The following is a 26,328-nucleotide window of genomic DNA, read 5'->3' on the forward strand; positions in this document are numbered from 1 at the left end:
TGGAGACAGAGAAATACTGAGGGATTGCAGGTGGCTCTCTCAGTTGTGGAGCAGTGCCTCAAAGATTTTAGTTCTCTGCCTCCATCTGCTGGTAGGGATGGAAAACCCACGACTGGACTGATCTGGGGTATGAACAGGAATCAACATTTTTTATAGGCCAAGGGAAAATTTTTCCCTCAGTAATTGATTTGGGTTATCGTTTTTTTGGCTTTTGTCTAAATAATTTTTATTTTGCAGAATTTTATTTTTGGATTTATTTTTGCTTTGCTTATTTCATTCTTTTTTTTTTTTTCACTTTTTGCCTTTGTTCTCCCTCTAGCCTCTCTTTCACAACTCATCCTCTTCTTTCTCTCTCTTTGGACTTGCCCCTTCCCCTCCTCTACTTCTTTCCAATCTCACCTTGATTTTTCCCTTGGGCCCAGACTGGCAGCAGCAGCGGTATTTCTTGCTAGGCTAACAACCTCCTTTCCTAGACTCGGGCCAGCTACATTTTTAGCCACCCCCTCACTCACACACACCCACAGAATCTCAACTTTCTCACACACACTCTATAGGGCTTCAGCTTCCTCCTCGCCTCTGGGCCTCCTCTTTGTGGGTCACCTTGAGATGGACTCCACGGCGACCCTGATTTTCTTGGGCCGCTGCGAGATGGGATTTGCAATGGCCCTGCTACTGGGATTCCTCTCCTCGGGCCACCCCAAGATGGAATCCGTGGCAGCCCTGCTCCGCCTCCTCCTTCCAGCTTGCGCTGGTTCAGCAACTTTATTCTTCCAGAGCTACGCAGGCAGGAAGGAGGAGAAGCACCCAGTGTTTTGGGGGTCCCTTCTTTGCTTCAAGTTGTGGTGGGATGAGGTCCATCATGGCCCCACCAGTCTTCCTGCGTGGAAGAGTAAAAGATGTGCGCAGCTGCGAGAAAAATTGTGCGCCTCTCTGGCTGTACTCTCCAGCTCTGCCTTTCTCTCTCTTAATAGTCAATCCATCTCTTCTAACACACAGTACACCTGAGTTCAACGTGCATGGTCTACTACCACACATCTCAATTATGCACTTCCTACACTTCACAGTACTTCCCCATCCTTGGACGGGCTTTTATTACTATTAACACATAATACACACACTGCCATCTCAGAGCAATTTCCTAAGAGATTCCACATTCATGGACTATGCCTTTACCATAAATTAACTAAACAAGTCTGGTAGCACCAAAGACTAACCTTATTCAAAACAAAAAAAACTTTTAATTTTTTTCCTAAACTGTATATCTATGATGGTTCTAATATTAGTGACTGAGTTCTTAATTGTGATCCTGCGACAGTAAAAACCTTAGTTTGAGTGTTTTCTAGGCATCTTAAAAGAATGTCTAAAAGAATCCTACTGACAGATCTTCATGTCTGAAAGTTTATATATCTTTAATAATGAGCTAAAACAAACAGATCTCCCCACTTTATGTTCTGAGAATTAAAATTAGGATCTTAAATTTGTATTTTGAAGCTATTAGAAACCAATGCAGAGAACACAATACAAGGGTAATATGATCTCTGAGACATATCCCTTGTAATACCCTTGCAGTGGTTTTGTACTATTTAGAGGGCCCGGTAGAACTTGGTAATCCCAGATATAAAGCATTGCAGTAATCAAGGCTATTCAATATAAGTGCTTGCAATATGGTATGAAACTCTGATGGGGATAATTTATATTGAAGGTGTGTCACACCACTGATTTTACCTGAAAATTTAATTGGATTCAAGCATGACACCAAGATTGTATACATGATCAGAAAAAGAATAACCCAATCATTGAAATTTAAAAGTGGGGGATGCAAGGGCAGCAATTTAATAGTATCAGTTCTATCTTCTTGATATTTAAACTCAGTTTATTATCAGAGATAAACCGATTTAAGCTTTCTAGGGATCTGTTCTGGGACCACTGCTTTTTAATATATTTATAAATGACCTGGAAATTGGAACAACAAGTGAGGTGATCAAATTTGCCAATGACACAAATTATTCAACGTTGTTAAATCATAATAGGATTGTGAGAAATTGCAAGAGGACATTGCATAACTGGGAGACTGAGCATGCAAATGGAAAATTAAATTAAGGTGGACAAGTGAAAAGTGATGCACTTAGGGAAGAGTAACCCAAATTATAGCTACACAATACAAGGTTCCATTCCCCAGTTCCCTCCCAGTCCGCTCTTTTAATTGGAGCGGACTGGGAGGGAACTGGGGAAGGCCCTGTTGCATCACCGCGCATTTCTATATCCCCCCCCCCCCCCCACCGTTGTGTGCGTTACAGAAAACCCGCCTGCACACGTGTGCTTGCATTTTTTTTTTATTTATTAGTTTTTCAAAACTATTACAAAGTAAGAATCAACTTTGCAAAATGAAATATTAAAGTTTTGAACATACATTCTAACTACACAACTTACAGATAAGAAGTAAACATATTTGTTCAAAAACTAAACATCATAGAGGCAATTCCAAGAGGACGAAATTTGTAAGTGAGGAAAAAAAAAATTTTTTTTTTAAACATTATAGTAGAATTATTTGGATATTCATGAAAGTTTCAACAATATACTAATTACTTACACCTCCATCTTTAATAGATATCTGCATCCTAGCATTCAGAAAATCTTGCAATTGAGATACCGCAAAGAAAATAAAAACATTTCCCTGTTGTTTTATTACACATTTACATAGGTATTTTACAACCATAGTTGCCCCCAATGCCATGACGCTAGGCTTTAAAGAAAGAAAAGCTTTGCGTCTAATCTGAGTACTTCTGGCAAGGTCAGGGTATACCCTGACCTTACCATCTAAGAATTCAATACTCATGTTTTTAAAATATGCCTGCATAACCAGATTCATTTCCTGTTGGGTCTGAAATGTTACTAATAAAGTAATCTGATCCAAAATCTCATCCTGTGTTTCTTCCAAATATTGGGTTAAATTCTGGAAATCTATAGGTTGCTTAGATTCAGTATTTTTTACTTCATTTTGCTTATAAGGTAATTGAATTTATTTCTTTATAACAGGAATTTTTTCAGAGGAAATTTTTAAATTTTTTTCCAAATATTTTTTAAAAGTTGTCAATACATTTTCCTCTCTTAATTTAGGGAAATTTAATAACCTAATATTCAAATGTTTTACTGTATTTTCGAAGTACTCTATTTTCCTCAAAGTGGCAGATTTTTCATGAGTAATAATAGTGGTTAGATCTTTTAAACCTCTAACTTCCCCTTCCAAAGAAATAATCTGTATGCACTGATCTGAAAGGATCGGTTGATGATCTTGAGTAACAAAGTCCAGTTTATTAGACACATGCTGTAATAACTTTGATTGTTCTTGAATGTTATATACCAATCTTTTCATTAGATCTGCCAAAGAATCTAATGTTACAGCTGATTTTTCTCCAATCCCCGGCTAGGATGCTGTTTCCTTCATCCAGATTTAATTTAAAATCTGGAGTCGAAGACCTAGCTTTCTGCTTGCATTTTAACATCTGGGCGCGCATGTGCGCGCGGGAATTGTATTTTATAATATGCATGCGCAGACACGCATGTGTTATAAAATAGCCGCTTCCATGTGCGTGCGCGCACACGTTTTAAAATCTACCCATATGTTTGGAGAGGAGTCAACATCATCCTTACCATGAATCATGGAGCAGAGTTGTTTCATTGAGCCACTAATAGGTATGGCTTATATGGAGACCTAAGGGGCACTTAAAGATAAGAAGGAAGAACACAAATCTGATCTTTCCAGTTCTAAGCAACAATATCTCTGCTATTCCTTCGTGCTTAATGTTTACTCTGCTCTTATTAAATGCCCAATCTCTAACAAAAAAAATCCCTCTGATTAATGATAGCAGAGTTGCTTACCTGTAACAGGTGTTCTCACAGGACAGCAGGATGTTAGTCCTCACATATGGGTGACATCATCAGGATGGAGCCCAATCACGGAAAACGTTTGTCAAAGTTTCAAGAACTTTGACTGGCACCTACTGGGCATGCCCAGCACAGCACCAACCCTGCATCCAGCAGGGATCGCCCTTAAGTCTCGTCTTATAGTAAAAGTACATGCGAAAAATAAGAAAACGTAAAGAACCCAACACCGCGAGGTGGCAGGCGGGTTTCATGAGGACTAACATCCTGCTGTCCTGTGAGAACACCTGTTACAGGTAAGCAACTCTGCTTTCTCACAGGACAAGCAGGATGGTAGTCCTCACATATGGGTGAGTACCGAGCTGAGGATGCCTGAGCAATGCACCAAATGTACCCAAAGACGTGCAACAGGCACAACAACTGGGGTGGAAATTTGGTTAAAAGAGCATCCTTCCACTGATGGGTCGGTGGAAGGATGTTGGTAATTAATTGGCAAATAAGTTGTGTAGGACAGACTGGCCGAAGATGGAATCTTGTCTGCCAGCCTTGTCTAAGCAATAATGGGCTGCAAAGGTATGGAGAGAGCTCCAGGTCGCAGCTTTAAAATATCAGTAAGTGGCACCGAGCGGAGGTGTGCTACTGAGGTCTCCATGGCCCTGATAGAGTGTGCTTTAACACGGTCTTGGAGCGGAATGCCTGCCTGTTGATAGCAAAAGGAAATACAGTCCGCTAACCAGGAGGAGAGGGTCTGCTTTCCCACAGGTTTACCCAATTTGATGGTATCAAAAGAGACAAATAATTGAGTGGACTTTCTGTGGGCGGCTGTACGGTCTAGGTAGAAAGCTAGAGCATGTTTACAGTTGAGAGTAAGCAGAGCCTGTTCTCCTGGACTTGAATGGGGCCTAGGAAAGAAAGTGGGTAGTATAATGGATTGATTAATATGAAACTCTGATACTACCTTAGGTAAAAACTTAGGATGAGTACGGAGTACTACCCTGTCAGGCAGAAGTTTAGTGTAAGGCGGGTAGGTGGCTCACTAACTCTGCGAGTGGATGTTATCGCCAGAAGAAAAATCACCTTCTAGGTGAGATAGCGGAGATCACGGGATTGGAGAGGCTCAAACGGTGATTTCATGAGCCGCCCCAAAACCACGTTAAGGTCCCAAGAAGGGGCCGGAGGGCGCAATGGAGGTTTTAGGTTAAGCAAGCCCCTCAAAAAGCTTGTTACCAGGGGTTGTACCAATATGGAGACATCCCCGACACTTTTATGGAAGGCAGCCACTGCACTGATGTGCACCCTGATAGAGGAAGTTTTCAGGCTTGACTCTGACAGGTGCCAGATATAGTCAAGAAACTTCGCTGTGGAACAAGTGAAGGGGTCGATGGACATGGAAGTACACCCTACCATAAACCTGTTCCATTTATAGTGATAAGACTTTCTTGTGGAAGGCTTTCGTGAAGCTACCAGGACATGGGAAACCAGCTCTGAAACGTTAAGAGGCTGAAGTATTAACCTTTCAACATCCAGGCAGTCAGCGATAAGGCCTGGAGGTTGGGGTGACATAAGCATCCGTCATTCTGAGTGATCAGAATCGGATCATTCCCCAGGGGAATGTGCTGGCGAATTGATAGGTCCTGAAGTATTGGAAACCACACCTGGCATGGCCAGTGAGGGGCTATCAGAATCATCAAACCCCTGTCCTTTCGCAACTTCACAAGAGTCTTTGAAATGAGTGGAAGTGGAGGGTATGCATAAAGGAGACCGCTGGTCCATGAGAGGGAGAAAGCGTCTCTTGGCTGCAATTGTTGGCTGCGAGTGAGAGAGCCAAAGTCTCCTACTTTGCGGTTGTGAGGGTAACCCCAGCGTTGGAATATTGAGTCCACTACTGTGGGGTTGAGGGACCACTCGTGCGGTTGAAAAGTGCGACTCAGCTTGTCTGCCAACACATTGTCCACTCCCGGCAAATAGGTGGTCCTGAGGCACATCGAGTGGGAAAAAGCCTCCACCCATATCTGTGCAGCTTCCTAACACAGGAGGTAGGAGCCCATTCCCCCTTGTTTGTTGATGTACCACATGGCCAACTGGTTGTCTGTTTGAATCAGGATGACCTTGTTGGTGAGGTACTCCTGAAAGACCCTGAGAGCATATCTGATTGCACGAAGCTCTAGGAAATTTATCTGGTGTTTGGTTTCCTCTGGAGACCAGATGCTCTGAGTTTGCAAGTTTGCAACTGCTTTTACAACTTTTACAACTGCTAAATGTCGATGCAGATAAAATCACACTTTTTCGGATTCCTTCCCGCAGACTCGCCCCCAAATTCTGTGGACCATTCCGTATTGCCGAGCGTGTAGGGGCTGTTTCCTATCGCTTGCGCTTACCCTCCTCCACTCAAATATTTATAGATCTCTATCATATCTCCCTCAGCTATCTCTTCTCCAAGCTGAAGAGTCTAAACCTCTTTAGCCTTTCATCATAGGGGAATTGTTTCATCTCGTTTAAGAACATAAGAACATAAGAAAATGCCATACTGGGTCAGACCAAGGGTCCATCAAGCCCAGCATCCTGTTTCCAACAGTGGCCAATCCAGGCCACAAAAACCTGGCAAGTACCCAAAAACTAAGTCTATTCCATGTAACCATTGCTAATGGCAGTGGCTATTCTCTAAGTGAACTTAATAGCAGGTAATGGACTTCTCCTCCAAGAACTTATCCAATCCTTTTTTAAACACAGCTATACTAACTGCACGAACCACATTCTCTGGCAACAAATTCCAGAGTTTAATTGTGCGCTGAGTAAAAAAGAACTTTCTCCGATTAGTTTTAAATGTGCCCCATGCTAACTTCATGGAGTGCCCCCTAGTCTTTCTACTATCCGAAAGAGTAAATAACCGATTCACATCTACCCGTTCTAGACCTTTCATGATTTTAAACACCTCTATCATATCCCCCCTCAGTCGTCTCTTCTCCAAGCTGAAAAGTCCTAACCTCTTTAGTCTTTCCTCATAGGGGAGTTGTTCCATTCCCCTTATCATTTTGGTAGCCCTTCTCTGTACCTTCTCCATTGCAATTATATCTTTTTTGAGATGCGGCGACCAGAATTGTACACAGTATTCAAGGTGCGGTCTCACCATGGAGCGATACAGAGGCATTATGACATTTTCCGTTTTATTCATCATTCCTTTTCTAATAATTCCCAACATTCTGTTTGCTTTTTTGACTGCCGCAGCACACTGCACCGACGATTTCAATGTGTTATCCACTATGACACCTAGATCTCTTTCTTGGGTTGTAGCACCTAATATGGAACCCAACATTGTGTAATTATAGCATGGGTTATTTTTCCCTATATGCATCACCTTGCACTTATCCACATTAAATTTCATCTGCCATTTGGATGCCCTATTTTACAATCTCACAAGGTCTTCCTGCAATTTATCACAATCTGCTTGTGATTTAACTACTCTGAACAATTTTGTGTCATCTGCAAATTTGATTATCTCACTCGTCGTATTTCTTTCCAGATCATTTATAAATATATTGAACAGTAAGGGTCCCAATACAGATCCCTGAGGCACTCCACTGTCCACTCCCTTCCACTGAGAAAATTGCCCATTTAATCCTACTCTCTGTTTCCTGTCTTTTAGCCAGTTTGCAATCCACGAAAGGACATCGCCACCTATCCCATGACATTTTACTTTTCCTAGAAGCCTCTCATGAGGAACTTTGTCAAACGCCTTCTGAAAATCCAAGTATACTATATCTACCGGTTCACCTTTATCCACATGTTTATTAACTCCTTCAAAAAAGTGAAGCAGATTTGTGAGGCAAGACTTGCCCTGGGTAAAACCATGCTGGTTTTACCCAGGGCAGTATCCAGTAAGATCAGAAAGTGACGTGCAGTTGAGTGTTGTCGAGATTGCAGTTGATGGGCCAGAGAAGCGAGAGTGAGAGCCCGATCCCGGGGTAGGAAGACTTTCGCTTTTAAAGTGTCCAAGTCGGCCTCTATGAATGATAGGGTTTGGGATGGAACTAGCCTGGATTTCGGATAGTTTATGAGGAACCCTAGGGAGATCAAGGTTTGCAAAGTGAGACATAGGGACGTCAGTGCAGTTTGATGAGTGGGAGCCCTGATCAACCAATCGTCGAGATAGGGGTAGACGTGGACACTCTGAGTCCTGAGATAGGCTGCTACCATGACGAGACTCTTGGTGAAGACTCGTGGGGCAGCCTAAGCTGAATGGCAACACTCGATACTGGAAGTGCTTTGGGTCTACTAGGAACTGCAGGAATCTGCGATGTGACGGAGTGATTGAGATGTGTGTGTAAGCATCCTGGAGGTCTAGAGAGCAGAGCCAGTCTTCCCTTTGCAGAAGTGGAAGTAGAGAACCCAAGGTCACCATCTTGAACTTCTCTCTTTGTAGGTATTTGTTTAAGGTGCGAAGGTCCAGTATTGGGCGAACACCACCTGACCTTTTTGGGACTAGAAAATACCGGGAATAGAATCCCTGGCCCTGCTTGGAGAAGGGTACTAGTTCTGTTGCAGGGACTTGAGCAGGATGGAAACTTCCTGATCGAGAAGGTGAGAGTGGTCGGATGTTCCCCACGTCAGCCGAGGTGGGGAATCTGGTGGAACGGTGAGGAAGTTGAGGTCGTAACCTTGAGTTACTACAGCTAGTAAGAACATACCATACTGGGTGAGACCAAGGGTCCATCAAGCCCAGCATCCTGTTTCCAACAGTGGCCAATCCAGGCCATAAGAACCTGGCAAGTACCCAAAAACTAAGTCTATTCCATGTTACTGTTGCTAGTAATAGCAGTGGCTATTTTCTAAGTCAACTTAATTAATAGCAGATAATGGACTTCTCCTCTGAGAAGTTATCCAATCCTTTTTTAAACACAGCTATACTAACTGCACTAACCCACTGATCTGTCGTGATTGTGTACCACATGCTGGTGAAGTGGCACAATCGACCTCCTACGGGTACAGAAGGAAGAGGAGGCTGGGCACTGCTCTCCAGGAAGGAGTCAAAAGCCGGATGCTGGGCCCGGCTGAGGGGCTGGCTGTGTCTTTTGGGTCTGATGTTGTCTGGATTGGCCTTTTTGGTAAGGTTTAGAGGGACGACCTCTGGAAGCCAGAGGGTAATATCTCCTTGGTTTATACACAGGCCTCTTGGAGTCTCTTCTGAAAGATCTCTTGGAAGAGGAAGAGTAGTCAGAAGGTACTAAGGAAAGTTGGCGGAGAGTCTCATGGTGGTGGTCCTTGAGCTGCGCCACTGTTTCTTGAATCTTTTCCCCGAAAAGATTATCCCCAGCACAGGGTAAGTCAGCTAACCTATCCTGTACTTCTGGTCTGAGGTCTGAAGACTTGAGCCAGGCCCATCTTCTTGCACTTATTCCTGCTGCAGAGACTCTAGAGGCAGTGTCGAAGATGTCACATGCAGCACGGTCCTCATGCTTGCCAGCATCTAGACCTTTTTGAGCAAGGATATGAAGCTGGTCTTGAAATTGTTCTGGTAGACATTCAAAAAAATTTTGGATCTTTTTGAACAGGTCCCTATTATACTGTGTCATGAATAATTGGCAGGAAGCAATGCGAGAAATTAGCATTGAACCATGAAATACACGTCTGCCTAATGCATCCAGGAACTTTTGTTCTTTTCCTGAAGTTATAAAAGAATGAGGCTTGGACCGTCTTGCTCTTTTCTGTGCTGACTCCACAACCACTGAGTGATGATCTAGCTGTGATCGTTGAAAACCAGGAGCTGACTAAGTAAGTAGCATCTGTCTTGCAAATGACAGGAGGTACAGAACCTGGATGCTCCCAATTTCTTTTTAATAGATCAATAAGGAAATCATGTACTGGAATAGACATGTACTGGAATAGACATGATTTCCCTAGGAGCATCAACGAACTGGAGTACTTCCAGCATCTTGTGCTTGGAGTCCTCTTCTGTCTGAAGCTGAAATGGAATTGTTTCAGACATCTCCTTTATAAAATTAATGAAAGACAAATCCTCTGGAGGAGAACGTCTTCTTTCATCAGGAAGAGAGGGCTGTGAAAGTAGATCATCAGTGTCCTGGGACGTGTCATCGGTCCAGGAATCATAAGGCTCGTCACCAGCTTCCATAGGATCATCAGATGGGAGAAACTGTGCTAATCCTGAAGGTCCAGGCCTAGGCATCGATGGAATCGGAGGTGACACCGAAGGTATTGATGGAATCGGAGGTGGGACCGAAGGCATCGATGGAGGCATCATAGGTATCGACGGGAGCACCGATGGAATCGGTGACATTGATGGATGAGTCGGTGGCAGCACTCCGGAGGGCGGAATGGAGATCGGTGTTTCTTCTTCATCTGATGATAAGGGTATTGGTGTGGAAGGAATTGGGGCCACCGGCTCCCTCTGATCCACCAGTGGAAGGGCACCGATTAATGCATCCATTCTAGCCAATAGTGATGCAAGAGCCATGGGTATCGGGTTGGTGACCGGCTTGGGAACTGGCACCGGTATCGATGGAGGTTTGAACCCCTGGAGTACTTTTCCCGATGGCCTCTTGGATCATCCGATCCAATTCCTCGCGGAAACCTGGAGCGTGGAGCCCCGGTTCTGGAGTAGGAGGCAGCACTGGCGTAGCCGGAGGGTCCACCGGTGAAAGTGGAGTCGCGGCTCCCGGCACCTGTCCTGGTGGGGAACGCCTTCGTGACCCAGACATAGAAGAGGATGGGGCCTTTTCTGGACTGGATTTCTTTGTCGGTGGCTCAGACGACGTCTTTGCCAAGGGCTTGCCTGTATCGGTGGCCTGAGCTTTTCGATGGCGGTGTCAATGTTTTTCACGGTGTTCTCCCCGGTCCTTTTCCTGCGGAGAGACAGAAGGAGTCAACAACTGCGGAGTTGTCAAAGCCGGTCGGACAGCAGTGATTTCACGGTGCTGGCGCGAAATAGACGGCACTGGTTCGGACGACGTCGAAGCTATCGATGGAGTCGGGGTTTTAGACCAAAAGAGAAGTTTCATCTTCTCCAGTCAAGCCTTGCGACCTTTTGGTGTCATTTGGGCACATTTGGTGCAAGTTAGGATATCATGGTCGGACCCAAAACACATCAAGGAAGACCGTATAAGGGTCAGTGATGGACATTGTTCGAGTGCAGTCGGGGCACCGATGGAAACCCGACGCCATGGCCTCGACAAAATTTAGCCGCAGTGCAGTCGATGGCCAGTAGGCCGCGAGGGAAAAACTCGACGGGAATTGACCACAAGTAGGTAAAAAACTTCCCATTCGACCGCGGAGTAAAGTTTTCGAAAGGGGGACCCCTGTGGGGTAAAAATTTTGAAATTTTCTTGAAGAAGTTCCATGAGGAGAATTTCTGTCAGGAATATCTGAAGAGCTCCTTAACCCATGTGGCTACTGCTGCACGGAAAAAAGAAGACTGAAGGGGGACCCCTGCTGGATGCAGGGTTGGTGCTATGCTGGGCATGCCCAGTAGGTGTCAGTCAAAATTCTAGAAACTTTGACAAAAGTTTTCCGAGTTTGGGCTCCATCCTGATGATATCACCCATATGTGAGGACTACCATCCTGCTTGTCCTGTGAGAACCTACTATTCTGTGTATCACTGAAACCTGGCTTAATGCCAACGATAATGTCCTTATAAACCAAATCTCTCATGCTAAATATGATGTATTTCATTTTCCTAGACCTATGTGGAAAGATGGGGGTATGTTGATAATTAGCAAAAAAGATCGTAAGTTATTACCATGTAAAATAGAGATTGGTTCTCCTTATGAAGGGGCAGTGTTGAAATTTCCTCAACTAAATTTAGGGCTGGTAGTCTGTCCCCCTGGAACCCTACAACAAGACTGTTCACTTTTGACTGAGCTATTTGCTAACTGTTTTCCACCACCAAACTCTACTTTAATAGTAGGAGACTTTAACCTTCACGTAGATAAATCACCTAGAACAGCAGTCTGTGAAATATTCCTAGAAGCAATGGGAGCATTGGGGTGGTCCCAATTTGTGTCTAAAGCTACTCACAAAGCGGGACATGCCTTAAATTTAATATTTGCAAATGTCAATAATTGTCTATTCAAGACTTCCCACACTACACTGCCATGGTCTGACCACAAACTAATAAAAGCTGAAATAACATTCATTAACCCTCCTAAAAGCTTAAAGAAAAAGGACACTTTTGCCTTCAGGAAAACGACTGATAAGGATGCCCTCTCGGAATCAATAGAAAATAAGCTTCCTGAATTAAATCTAATCAATGCCGTTTCTGCCTTTGAATCTTGGGAACAGATTGTCACTGACATAGAGGATAACCTCAGCTCTGTCCAAAATAGAATTATTAATAACAAAATGAATATTCCCAATCGCAAGAAATCCTGGTTCAATGATAATTTAAGACACACCAAACAGACCCTTAGAAAACATAAAAAACAGTGGCAGAAATTTACTTCACCCAAATCTTTAGGTAAATATAGATCTCTCCTAAATAAATACCGTACATTAATTAACAAACCTAAGAAATATTTCTAGTCCAAATAAATACACAGAGTAATATACAATGCTTAGTTACTCTATGATGTAGTTAAACATCTAATCAAGGACCCATCATTCTCATTTTTGAGAAACTTTAACTTCTCAAAGGCCGCAAGTATCTCTATTAAATAAAATTAATAAGTTAAAACAGCACTTTCCTGTCTGCTCTCCTACAAGAGCTCCTGAAGACTCCCATGACATGGTTACATGGTCTACTTTCGACAGAGTAAACGAGTTTGAAATTGTCAGACTATAACTAAGATCAAGCCTGCTAATTATCCACGGGACTCAATCCCAGCCAGTTCCTTGAAGGAAGTACAATTTTATTACTCCCATAATCACTTTAGTCAATCTATCACTTTCATAAGGAATTGTTCCATCTGGGTTAAAACAAGTGGTGATAGCATTGACAGTTGGGATAATTATTGTCCAATATCAAATTTGTCATTCCTCTCAAAAATTCTTGAAAAAGTTGTGCTATCTCAATTGGTGAATCACTTGGAAAACCAAGATATTCTTTTTCCAAATCAATTTGGATCTAGGAAGCAACATTCTACTGATACTCTACTTCTTTCCCTAATGGATCCTGTTCTACAAGGTTTTGACATTGGAGAATCCTATTTTCTGATCTTAATTGATCTAAAGGCGGCCTTTGATACTGTGGATCATACCCTGCTATATAATCAGCTGATCAACATCGGGATCAATGGTAATGTTCTCAGATGGTTTTCTTCTTTTCTAGCTAACAGCTCATTTCAAGTTAAGGGCTCTATTTACTAAGCATTTTTCCCATAGACACAAAATGGGAGAAAACGTTTAGTAAATGACCCCCTAAATTAGGAAATCACTTATCTGACATTTTCAATATTAAAATGGGTGTTTCTCAAAATTCATCCCTCTCAGATACTCTATTCAACATTTATATGCTTCTTCCTTGTAAACTACTAGCAAGTTTAGGGATTTCTTACTTCTTGGATGTTGATGATATACAGTTCTACATACCACTCTCTAAATCTTTTGAACATACAGTCAACCTATATGATAGCTATTCAGCAAGTCCTGACCCATCTTAAATTTACATTAAATCCCAATAAGACTGAAATCATATGGCTAAACAGAAACTCAAATGGCTAAACAGAAACTCATATGGCTAAACAGAAACTCCCGCAATGATATCATGCTTTATATCAATCTCAAAGTAAACATTAAACTTATCTTCAAGCGCTTCAATATGTGACTGTCAGTCTTCAGCCATTACAAAAAATCGCAGTGCTGGTGACCCGACACGGGACCGTGTTTCGGACTGCTTACTCCATCTATCAGTCCTTCTTCAAGGGTGGTAATTTAGGTTGTCGAACGTTTTCAAAATGGCGCTTCAGCGTTTTTTTGACATTTTTTGACATTTTTTGACATAAAATGTCAAAAAAACGCTGAAGCGCCATTTTGAAAACGTTCGACAACCTAAATTACCACCCTTGAAGAAGGACTGATAGATGGAGTAAGCAGTCCGAAACACGGTCCCGTGTCGGGTCACCAGCACTGCGATTTTTTGTAATGGCTGAAGACTGACAGTCACATATTGAAGCGCTTGAAGATAAGTTTAATGTTTACTTTGAGATTGATATAAAGCATGATATCATTGCGGGTCCAACATACCCCCGAATTTGGCGAGTTTTAAGTGCATAAAAAAATTTTTTCAAAAAATATTGTCGTCACCATGACCTATGATTATTTATAAGGCCGAGTTGAATAGGCGAAAGCCCCGACGAGGAAGCCTAGTATGATGGTCACTCTTGAATATAATGAGCTGTGCAGCGTCTAAATTATTTGTTAAGGTGAAAAGCACTGGGTTTATGTAGTTTTCATCTGGTGGAGTCCCAATACTTTTCGTGTACAATTTAAGTCCTACTCTTTTCACGGGGGGGTAAACAGAAACTCCTCCATGAATAAAACTCCTTCATGAATAAACCTTTGAAGTTGGATTTGGGTACCTTTCAAATCACCCCCTCAAACCAAGTACGTGATTTAGGGATTCAGTTAGATGAAAACCTCACTATGAAAAACACATCAGTAAATTAGTTATTATGGGCTACGCAAAGTTGCGTATACTAAGGTGGTTGAAACCTTTATTATGCTTTGAAGATTTTCATACAGTATTGCAAACCCTTATTTTCTCAATCTTAGATTACTGTAGCTTGCTATTACTTGGACTTCCTGCATGTAGCTTAAAACCATTACAATTACTACAAAACACTTCAGCCAGACTTCTATTAGGAACTAGGAAATTTGATCATATTACACCCACATTGATTTCACTGCCCTGGTTACCAATACAATCTCAAATTTATTGCAGAGTACCAACACTAATATTCAAAATTATTCATTTAAGTAACACTGGACTGATTGGTGTGACATTACACCTACATACACCTCAGCGAACATTAAGATCACAAAATAAAGGGCTGCTGAATGTTCCTACAATAAGGAACACACACTTGATCCAAATAAGAGATTGTGTGTTCTCCATAGCTCTGCTCATCCTATTATATTTCTCAGCAACATTCAACACAGTCGACCACAATCTCTTCCTCACTCGCTTGCGCAACATAGGACTGACTGGCCTACTTGTTGCGTCAGAGGTGGACCCTTGGGCTGAGGTGGGGTTGACGCAACTCATAGGCAAGGACCTATGGGTCCCCACTGTCAGCGGTGGAGTGCACTGAAGCTAGATGCCGCTGGAGCTTCACTATATCAGCCCTCGTTCTCCTCGAATTGAGCCTTTGGGTGCCAGGGCCAGCAGGACTTAAGTGGGTCTCGAGATCAGCGAGAGGTGAGTAGCTGTACAGCCCAGAGACAGCAGTCAGTAGATGGCGTAGTTCTAACCTGGACTGGATTCGGTACAAAAGCTCAGGTGCCACAGGAACAATAGGGAATTGAAGGCACCCAAGCAAAGGAAGGCCTGAGCCTTGAAAGTCCACGTCCAGAGAATAGGCGAGGAGAGGCATCACTGACAGGCTGGATTCGGAGTCGACTGTGAATGGTAGTTGTGGCAAACAACGAAGAACTTTGGATGAAGGAGAGTCTATAGCGTAGTTGTACAAAGCGAGGGTCAGGACACGGAAAAGGCAGGTATAGTCAGTCCAAGCAATAGTCACAATATGGAGCAGGCAATCGTAGTTAGGCAAGGCAGTGGTCAGGGCGCGGAGAAGACAGGTGTGGTCAGGCAAGGCAGTGGTCAGGGCACGGAGAAGGCAGGCGTGGTCAGGTGTAGCGGAGGTCCGGGGCTGGAGAGAAGCTGAAGAGTAGTCAGGCGTAGCAGAGGTCTGGGGCTAGAGAGAAGCTGAAGAGTAGTCAGGTGTAGCGGAGGTTGGAGGCTGGAGAGAAGCTAAAGAATGGTCAGGTGTAGCAAAGATCAAGTCCAAGGAGTCAATCCAACGCATAGACAAACAGGAACTAGGAAAACAGGAACTGGGAACCACAGGAAGGCAGGAACACACGATGAGATGATCCAAGGAACAGCAACGAGTATGAGGAGTATGAGGAGACCTGTTGCAAAGGCAACAATATGGAGCGAGGCCTGAGCTTTTAAACGCTGAAGGATCTGACGTCAGTATCTGGGTCCGCGGCCAGGTTCCCGCTGTGGGCCCTTTAAAAGAATCACTGATGCACGCGTGTGCGCCTAGGAAGGGGCGTGGTGCTGTGGCGGCGTCTCTCCGCAGGCCACGCGAGAGGCCCGACGAGCAGGGATATCCTGGTCAGCAACACTGGGCAACGTGGCAGGGCCGGCGGCACCAGAGGGAATGCAAGGTCGGAGCTGGTGGCCCACTTCCGCCAGCAAAGAGGTGCCAGCAGCTGAAGTCCATCTGAAGAGATGAGAAGGCCACGCCGCAGGGCTGCCGCGGGCAGCATGCATAACACTACTGTTTGCTTGTTCTCATCTTTTCTCCAAGACTGCACCCAAACTCTTTGCAAAACCCACTCGCTTTCCTGCAGAGTGCCTCAAGGTTCTATCCTCTCACCCATGCTATTTAATATATACCCAGCACACTTGTGAGAACTCATCAGGAACTGCTACATTACATTTCCAATGCAGATGACATCCTTCTCTTAGTCCCAATCTGCACAAATCAGGTTCAAGTTATCTCACACCTCAACAGATTTTTTTGAGAAACCTGCCAGCTGGCTACACCAAAAATATCTAACCTTTAATCCCCAAAAGACAGAGATGTTATAGATTGGGAAATATATATCCCAGTCACCTTCTCCCTAAAGGTGTACTTAAGCTATGGTTCGATAAAAGACATGCTGGTAGCACATTGTTCATGAGCATCAAAACGATAAGATTACCAATCTACTGCTTGGAAATAACACTGTCAGTATTTTGGCACTGAAACACAGTGTTTTTTGTTGTATCCAAGTAGTAGTTTGGTAACCTCATTGGTTTGATGCTCATGAAGAATTAGCACGACTATTATTGAACCAAAAGTTATCTTTTTGCCCTGCCATTTTATGATAGAGATATTTTTGAGATTGTTACAGCTGCTTTAAAATGCAAATAAAATTAAAACAAAAAGTAAATCCAATTTTTTTTAAGTGGTACAGGTTTAAAATTGCACACATGGTGTTAAGACATTTTATTGCCAAACAATACGGTTTTCATGTCTATTCAAACAGATTAGCACCTAGATATGGTACCATTTTGCACAAGCAGTTTGGTATTAGTTTTATGTGCTTACCACTCTCACCCTGGGATTCATAGCAGGATGATGAGTCGCCAAAAAAAAAAAAGGGGCGGGGGGGGGGCAATACTGAGCCAGTGGCCGCATTGCAGCGGTGCGTTTTCGCCTGTCACGGTTGCAGCTGCACTGCCCACTATTGCCCCATAGCCCCAACAGAAAAGCTGTAGATTATTCTGGTGCTACTGCCAGCGATAATGTGTAAAACATTAACACCTGCAGCGGTACCGGCATCAAAATTTTATTAACCCCGCCAAACCCCTCCCCTTTCCCTCATTTCAATGTTAACATCAAGATGCGGTAGTTATCGCATGCACACAATAACGGCCCATCGCGTTTTGATGAATGACCCTTTCAGTTTGTGATTATATTTGAATATAACTAGTTAGGTGTAAAGTTATATGGATAAGTGTATGCAGATAATTTCAGTCTTAACTGCCTATATTCAAAACAGAACAAGAAAAGTATCCTAAAAATCCGCCCACAAAAATCCTTTTGGGCAGCATGCTCAATCTACCACTCCTCCATCCCCCCAAACACCCCCAAAATCTGTATAACTGATGTCGGGCATAGTATCCAAAGAGTCTCTCTCTCTCCCCTCTTGCCCCAAGCAAAGTAAAATACAGAAAGGGCCATAATGGCCTTAGGAGCCTCGCCACTCCTTTTCCCCCTCTACACTCCCCCAAATTCAGAAAATAATGGGTAGCCTCCAGGCCCCCTCCTCTCCCCTACCCCAACCCTCTTGCTCTACTAGGTACTCCCCACAGTATATTCATACTGCTCCTCACAGCACCCTGCGTTGCTAACAACAATTTTGATAGTGTACTTCCTTGATTGAGTAGTCTAGTCATGTCACAAAGAAATCAATCAAGTTTATTCGGCAAGATATTTTCTTTGTGAAAAAATGTTGTCTATGATCCTGTTCATACTAGGTTCTGCACTACTATTCTGTCCTTCAGTAGTGTTTCCATTACTTGCTCACCACCAATGTTAAATTAACATTTTCAGCTTCCTCCTTTTTCCCACCATTGTGGAGAGGTACTACATCTGCTCTTCTCCATTCTCTTGGAATCTCTCCGGTTTCAAGTGATAAGATGACAGAGCTGTGAGTGGCACAGTCAGTGCCATGTTTAGCTCCATCAGTATTCTGGGATATACCCCCCAACAGGCCAACAGGTCCTAGTGTCTTGTCTATTATCAATTATGCCAGTATCCTAAATACTATTCCTCAGTAAATGTGTTCACATCATAGTAATTTCTGTCTTTGCCTTTGGCTCCTTCTGGTGTGAACAGAGAACAAAAATATTAGCTTTCTTCTGATCTTCTTATTCACTAAACTCATTTTCTCTTTTAATTTTTACTATTCCCTTTTCAGTCTTCCTATATTCACTCTCTTATCTCAAGAAAGTTGCCTTTGTTGATTGGACAAATATGCTCCTTCATTTCAGCCTTTGCCTTGCTAATTGCCCTTCTGCCTCCCTTTGTTATTTATTTATTTAAATCTTTTTAATATACCGATGTTCAGGACAAAAATTCTTATCACACCGGTTTACATCAAACTTAACCTGGGAAAATTACAATTAACAAGACGAGTAATCAAGATAAGTTGCAAATAACTAGTAGAGTGATCAAAATAACTTCAGTAACCTAGCAAAAAGGTAATTAGAACTTAGCTCCAAACTTAGCTTAGTTTTTCAGGAAGGACCAGGGCTGACAGGGAGGGAAGATAGGAAAACTAAGAGGGGGGAGAGGGTATGCATAGGAATAGTGGAAGTGCTTGCGGCCTAATTACAGCGAAGATTAAATCGTAAAAGCAGCATGTTACTGAACCGATGTCAGAATTGAGGGTCGGTATATGTGCCGCCTCGGATTAAGGAAAGGCTTGTTTGAAAAGCCAAGTCTTCAAATTTTTCCTAAATGTAAGCGGGCATTGTTCCTGACGTAATTCTGTGGGTAATGAATTCTAATGAGATGGTCTGGCAGTAGAGAAGGCGCGTTTCATTATGGAGGGGTGGAACGTGGACTTGGCGGGGGGAGCTTGGAGGGTACCTTTATAGGCCTCTCTGGTTAGTCGCATGGAGGAGTGTAGGTGGAGCGGGATTTTTAACTGGAGTGAAGACTGATTGTGGATGGTCTTGTGGATGATGGTCAGGGACTTATAAAGGATTCTGAAGTTGATGGGAAGCCAATGTAGATTCTTGAGAATAGGCGTGATATGTTCTCTTTGACTGGAATTGGTTAGTATCCTTGCGGCTGCATTCTGGAGCATCTGCAAAGGTTTGGTAGAAGTTGCAGGGAGGCCAAGAAGTAGTGAGTTGCAGTAGTCTGTTTTTGAGAATAGGGTGGCTTGTAGAACTGTGCGGAAATCGTGAAAGTGCAGGAGTGGTCTTAGCCTTTTCAGGATATGTAATTTATAGAAGCATTCCTTTGTGGTACTGTTAATGAATTTCTTAAAGTTCAATCGGTTGTCTAGTATAGTGCCAAGATCTCTCACTTGGGTTGTTGAGGTTGAGGCTGTAGTGAGATTGATAAGGTGGGGGTTATGGTCATTGGGGGAGATGAGAAGGAGTTCGGTTTTGTTGGTGTTTAGGACTAGGTTGAGGCTAGAGAGGAGCAGGTTGATGGAGTGAAGGCAGCTGTTCCAGAATTTGAGGGTTTTTGGGATGGATTCTATTATGGGGATCAATATCTGAACATCGTCGGCGTAAATGAAGTGTGTTAATTTCAGATTTGCGAGGAGCTAGCAGAGGGGTAGCAGATATATGTTAAAGAGGGTGGGGGAGAGGGACAATCCTTGAGGTACTCCATGTGAAGAACTAAAGGGATGGGATTCTTTGTTACTTATTTTGACCTTGTAGTTTCTATTGCTGAGGAAGGACTTGAACCAGTTGAGGACTGTACCCAAGATGCCAATGTCAGCAAGGCGGTTAATGAGAATGGAATGATTTACCATATCAAACGCAGTCGAAATATCCAGTAGTACTAGTAGGTATGATTGACCTTTGTCTAAGCCCATGAGGATATTGTCTGTGAGTGAGATTAGGAGGGATTCTTTGTTTAAGGATTTCCGGAATCCGAATTGAGCTGGGTAGAGAATCTTCTGATTATCTAGATAGTCAGGGAGTTGGGAGTTGACCAGTTTCTCCATTAGTTTGGCGATAAAAGGAAGGTTAGCGATGGGGTGGAAGTTCGCTGGGTCTACTGGATCCAGGTTGGGTTTCATTAGAAGTGGTTTAAGTGAGGCGAGTTTCAGAGGGTCAGGTACTGATCCTTGTGCTAGGGAGCAGTTTATGATTTCCGCTAGAGGTTTGGAGATAGTGCTTGGGATGGTGAGTAGAAGTTTAGTAGGGATGTGGTCTGAGGGGTGTGAGGAGGGTTTCATTTTCTTGAGGATAGATTTAATTTCTAGGGATGATGTGAGTTCAAAGGTATCGAAGTTTGCGTTTAGGCTATTGGGGTGTGTGTAGGGGGAGGGAGGTTGGGTATTCGAGAGTATGAGCGGAGCTAGGAGATTGGAGATTTTTCTCTCGAAGAAAGTTGCCAGTTTGTTAGACTTGGGTTGAGCTTTGTCATCTGGGATGGAGGGAGGGGAGGGTTTTGTAAGTGCTGAGACATATGAGAACAGGGCCTTTGCGTCGTAGAGGAAGTTGTGATTTTGCTAGCGTAGAAGTCTCTCTTAGTGCAGAGAATGATGTTCCTGTACGAGTGCATGGTGGCTTTGTAGGTTGACAGTGAAGTCAGTGAGGGGTCCTTGCGCCATCTCTGTTCCTTGTGTCTTAGCTCTTGTTTGAGGTTCTTCAGCTCTAGTGAGAACCATGTTTTTTTGTTTTTTAGGGCAGGATTGATTTCTTTGGTGGTCATGGGTCATGGATGGGCATTGTTTACATAGTAACATAGTAGACAACACAAAGATCAAATAAGCACAACTGAGATTAGTTTCTCCTGATAATTTTGTCTGTCTTCCTTTTTTATGTTTATTTATATTTTCTAAATGCTATTCTTTTTGCTCTTATTTTTCTTCTATTTCCTTGGCGAACTATAGTGGTCTCTTGTGGTTCACTCTTGCTAACCATCCTAACACAAAGACTTGTTCCTTTTTATTACTATAATGTGGATCTCATTCATTTTCTTAAAGTTAGCTCTTCAGAAGACTGTAGGACCCTTGTTCTAGTATAATTTAGTTCTGATCTAGCAGTTACATTGAATTGCAGCCACGCACATGTTATAAAATCCGGGGTCGGCGCGCGCAAGGGGGTGCACACTTGTGCACCTTGCACGCGCCAGGCTCTAGGGGAACCCCGATGGCTTTCCCTGTTCCCTCTGAGGCTGCTCTGAAATCGGAGTGGCCTCGGAGGGAACTTTCTTTCTGCCCCCACCCCCACCTTCCCCTCCCTTCCCCTCCCTAACCCACCCCCCAGCCCTACCTGAATCCTCCCCAACCTTTGTTATACAAGTTGCGCCTGCCTCTGGGCAGGCGTAGGTTGCGTGCGCTGGCCGAGTGCCGGCGAGCAATCCCCTGGCCAAGAGGCCCTACGGAGGCCTCTGGCCACGCCCATGTCCCGTCCCAGACCGCCCATTTCCCACCCCTTTTTTCAAGCCCTGGGACATGCTTGCATCCCGGGGCTTGCGCGCGTCGCTGGGCCTATGCAAAATAGGCTCAGCGCGCGTAGGGCTTTTAAAATCTGCCTCTATGTGAACAAGAGGGGAAATATGCTACCTTCCAGACCTTAAAGTGTTGAAGTCTGGATGGTTATGCTGACAATCTCTAAACTAGACTCTATCACTGACTCCCATATTACTTTGGACAAATCGCTTGAACTCCTTGTGCCTCCGTTCTATACAAGTATAATTCAGTAATCACAAGTTGTTTCCTCTCCTATGCTCCCATCTTCTGGTAATCTGCAAGCAAGGAAAAGTATCATGGAAATGCATCCTACAGATGCATATATGTATGAAGCAGTAAGACTGTAAGGCACTCTAAAATTCAGTTTGGATGTGCATATGTGTATAAGCTATGTACAGCTGCAGATATTATATACTGTGAAAGAGCACAATTCTAACTTACTTTTCATTGATTCTTATCTTGACTGCAGGTTTTGAAAATAACAAACCAAGGGATCTTGTACTCTTTGGACTACACCATGGCGGTAGCCACAATGACCACAACAACCACAACTACCACCACCATGACAGCGGCCACTGTTGTCATAACAACAGCCACCATGGACCTCCGGGACTGGCTTTTCCTTTGCTATGGATTGATCGCCTTTCTTACAGAAGTCATTGACAGCACCACCTGTCCCAACATATGCCGCTGTGACAATGGCTTCATTTACTGTAATGACCGGGGCCTGACTTCCATTCCTGGTAATATCCCCGATGATGCCACAACGCTATACTTGCAGAACAATCAGATCAATAACATTGGCATCCCCATGGATCTGAAGAGCAAGGTCAATGTCCAGGTCATCTATTTATATGAGAATGACCTGGATGAATTCCCAGTCAACTTGCCTCATTCTCTCCGGGAGCTTCACCTACAGGACAATAATGTCAGGACTATTGCTAGAGATGCCCTGGGCAAGATACCTCTGCTGGAAAAGCTTCACCTGGATGACAACTCTGTGTCCACTGTCAGCATTGAGGATGATGCCTTTGCGGACAGCAAGCAGTTGAAACTGCTCTTCCTGTCCAGGAACCACCTGAGCAGTATCCCCAATGGGCTTCCCAGAACCTTGGAAGAGCTGAGACTGGATGATAACCGTATCTCCACTATCCCGCTGCATGCCTTCAAGGGGCTGAACAGCTTACGGCGCCTGGTTCTGGATGGCAACTTGCTAGCCAACCAAAGGATAGCAGATGATACCTTCAGCAGGCTTCAGAATCTCACTGAACTCTCCCTGGTTCGCAACTCCTTAGCTGCTCCGCCACTTAATCTGCCCAGCTTCCACCTGCAGAAGCTTTACTTGCAAGATAATGCCATCAGTCATATCCCTTACAACACACTGTCCAAAATGAGGCAGCTCCAGAGACTGGACCTATCCAACAACAACTTGACCACCTTGCCAAGGGGGCTTTTTGATGACTTGGAGAGCCTCTCTCAGCTTCTGCTGCGAAACAACCCTTGGTACTGTGGATGCAATCTCATGTGGTTACGGGATTGGGTGAAAGCCAGAGCTTCTGTTGTCAATGTGCGTGGCTTGATGTGCCAGGGACCAGAGAAAGTTAGAGGGATGGCCATTAAGGATATCACTAATGAGATGGATGAGTGCTTTGACACGGGTCTTCAAAGCAATGTGATCATGACCAAGACCACCACCAGTTACCACACAGTGACCACTCCTCAGGGCTCTCTCTTCACACTCAAGTCCAAGAGACCTGGTATCAGGCTGCCTGATATTGACTATCCCATGGCCACAGTTGCTGGGACAAAAGCTTTAGTCATAAGTGTCAAACCCTTGACAGCAGACAGTATACGAATCACCTGGAAAGCAACACTGCCTGCTGCATCCTTCAGACTTAGCTGGCTCAGGCTGGGCCACAGTCCCGCAGTGGGATCTATCACAGAGACCCTTGTCCAAGGGGATAAAACAGAGTATCTTCTAACAGCCCTGGAGCCCAGATCCACTTACATTATCTGCATGGTTACCATGGACACAGGTAACACTTATATGGCAGATGAAAGTCCTGTCTGCGCAAAGGCGGAAACAGCAGACTTGTACAGTCCAACCACCACACTGAACAGGGAGCAGAATGTGGACCCAATGGCGGGCTTGCCACTGGCTGGAATCATAGGAGGGGCAGTGTCATTGGTTTTTTTATTCCTTGTCCTGGCCTCAATATGCTGGTATATACACCGGACAGGGCAGCTACTGACGCATGAGAGGGCTTACAGTCGGGGGAGCAGGAAGAAGGATGATTACATGGAATCGGGCACCAAGAAGGACAACTCTATCTTGGAAATCAGGGGACCTGGACTGCAGATGCTGCCCATCAACCCCCATAGAGCGAAAGAAGAATATGTCATCCACACAATATTTCCTTCTAATGGAACAAGCCTGTATAAGAGTACCCATACTATTGGTTATGGTACCAACCGTGGCTACAGAGACGCTGGTATTCCAGATGTGGATTATTCCTATACATGATGGAGATGAACCCTCTCCCCGCTATCCCTTTCTACCGGCATCCTGCCATGCAATCTTCAGTTTCATCACTGTACTGATGAGAAAAAATGTTTAAAAAAAACAAAAAAAATCAAACTTCTTTTCAAGCAGAAACATCTTGAGAAAATATTTTGTAGGAAAAAAGGGTTGAAAACGTAGATTTAAAAAAAAAAAAAAAAAACAGGGGAGAAAAAAATACAGTGATCAAAGACTTCATTTATATTTAATATGCCAGATTAAACGATGAGGATGATAATAGGATAATTAGGACAAAAGAAGGTTTTTTCCTGGACCTGAGAGAGTTATCTGCATATCATTTGTTGAAATCTCAGATTTTGTTCAGGGAGACGATAATAGGAAAAATTTGAAAGGTACAAAAAACTTCCCCTCCTCCTGTTATTGACAAACAATTTGAGTGTGGGAATTTTTTTTTTTTTTTTTAAGTTAAGAAGAAAACTCGTGAGCAAAAAACACAAAGCCCCACAAATGACTGTTCATCTACTGTACTTCAGAAATCATTTTAATTTGGTCCTTTATTATTGCCATTTTTCCTTAGCAAGTGTGCCAAGGAATCGCATCCGTCAGCAAGAGATACAGTACCAGAAAAATTTTGTTATTATACTGTAGCTGATAAAAATATATAGAAAAGAAAAAAAGAGACTTTTTTTGGTTTCTCGTTATCCTGTGCTGAAAACCCTTATCACTTTTCATGTATGGTGCATATCCTCGGATAAGGATAATGAGCTCCGGTCCTCGAATGCCACATACAGGTCCCGGCCTTTCTGGATTTATACATGAATGTTCGTAAGATATATATTTGCTTGTATTTGATCCCAGAATCAGGTGAAAGAAAAGACCACCCAGAACTGTCTGCAGCACTTGAGGACTGGAGTTTCCTGTCACCACTCCAGGTTCTAAGCAGAGCCATCTGAGCATCAACTTAGCATTCAACCCTGGTGCAGAGAGAAGCAGCAGGTACTTGTTCTTGCTGCTTCCCTGACACAATACCAGTCATGTCCGCAAAACACAAGAATGAGGCCTGGAGAAGAAATTAACACCACTAAAAAAAAAAAATCCACTGTCTTCTGCTTCTTCTTTTTCATAAATTGGGAAAGGAGAAAGTTCTGGAAGCATTTTAAATTGAGCAACAAAAATGAAAACAAACACTCTTTTCAAGCTAGAACAACTGATTTCTGTGAACTGGGGTACTTAAGTACCATTTGGGCATCAGGTCTTCTGTCCTAACACCTTGAATTAAAAGGGGGAAGGTAAGGGATTAGTTGGGCTCGTACCATTAAAAAATCTCCTGGAGACGCGGAGCAGCCAAAATCTTCCTGTGTGATGAGAACCAAAAACAAACAATCATGGGGGCCTGAATTTCTCTATATATCCTGAATTATGGAATGTAATTCCTCTCAAAACATGTTTAAGGACCTCTGGTGTTTCTATGAAGATTTTCCACTGAAGCAAGAAAGTGTGTAGGCAAGCCATGGTCTGCTCAGCACACTCCTGGGGCTAGAGTTAAAGGGATGAAGATCTTACTCCCACGGGCGGTTTCAGGAGTTTTTCCTTTAGGTACAGATCTCGTACACTTACAGCATCAGTAATCTACTCACTGCCAGCCACATGCGTGCACATTTTACACAGACTGATATATTTTCTGAGATATATAAGAGCTCTGATTTGTAAGGGGGCTTCAAACTAGTTAAGGGAAGGTCAGATAAATGAACTGCAGACAGACTGCCTATAAGAAGGCAATAGTTATATCTCTGTCCTGATGCAGCCAGACACAAGGTATAACTTGCAGCAGTGCCACTTCTTTTCAAGCTGCTGGGGTGGCCTGACTGTAAAATAAGCCAACCCAAGTACAGGTAATATTTAAATCTTTGCATCCTCGCTAAAAAGACACATGCTTGCTTCCATTTAAGCTTGCTTCCATTTAAGATGGAAGCAAGCTAAAGTAAAGACCTAGGGAATAATCTCTGTCTGCTGCTAGAGATCACCCTTT

At 43.5% G+C, this 26,328-nt stretch overlaps 2 protein-coding genes across 4 annotated transcripts in view; one reads left to right on the forward strand and one right to left on the reverse strand.

The window, feature by feature from the left end:
• The window catches only part of FLRT1 (fibronectin leucine rich transmembrane protein 1), a 367,021-nt gene extending 342,465 nt beyond the window's left edge, over positions 1 to 24,556 (forward strand). For both annotated transcript variants that reach the window (XM_029614731.1, XM_029614732.1), the window contains exon 3: positions 22,248 to 24,556. In XM_029614731.1, the coding sequence (XP_029470591.1) occupies positions 22,296 to 24,302 (2,007 nt within the window). In that variant the 5' untranslated portion in view covers positions 22,248 to 22,295 and the 3' untranslated portion in view covers positions 24,303 to 24,556. The remainder of the gene's footprint in view (positions 1 to 22,247) is intronic.
• Positions 1 to 26,328, reverse strand: part of MACROD1 (mono-ADP ribosylhydrolase 1) — a 1,081,925-nt gene that overhangs the window by 819,752 nt on the left and 235,845 nt on the right. The window lies entirely within an intron of this gene.

Source organism: Rhinatrema bivittatum, chromosome 8 (genome assembly GCF_901001135.1).
Source record: "Rhinatrema bivittatum chromosome 8, aRhiBiv1.1, whole genome shotgun sequence".
In the NCBI taxonomy this organism is placed as follows: domain Eukaryota; kingdom Metazoa; phylum Chordata; class Amphibia; order Gymnophiona; family Rhinatrematidae; genus Rhinatrema; species Rhinatrema bivittatum.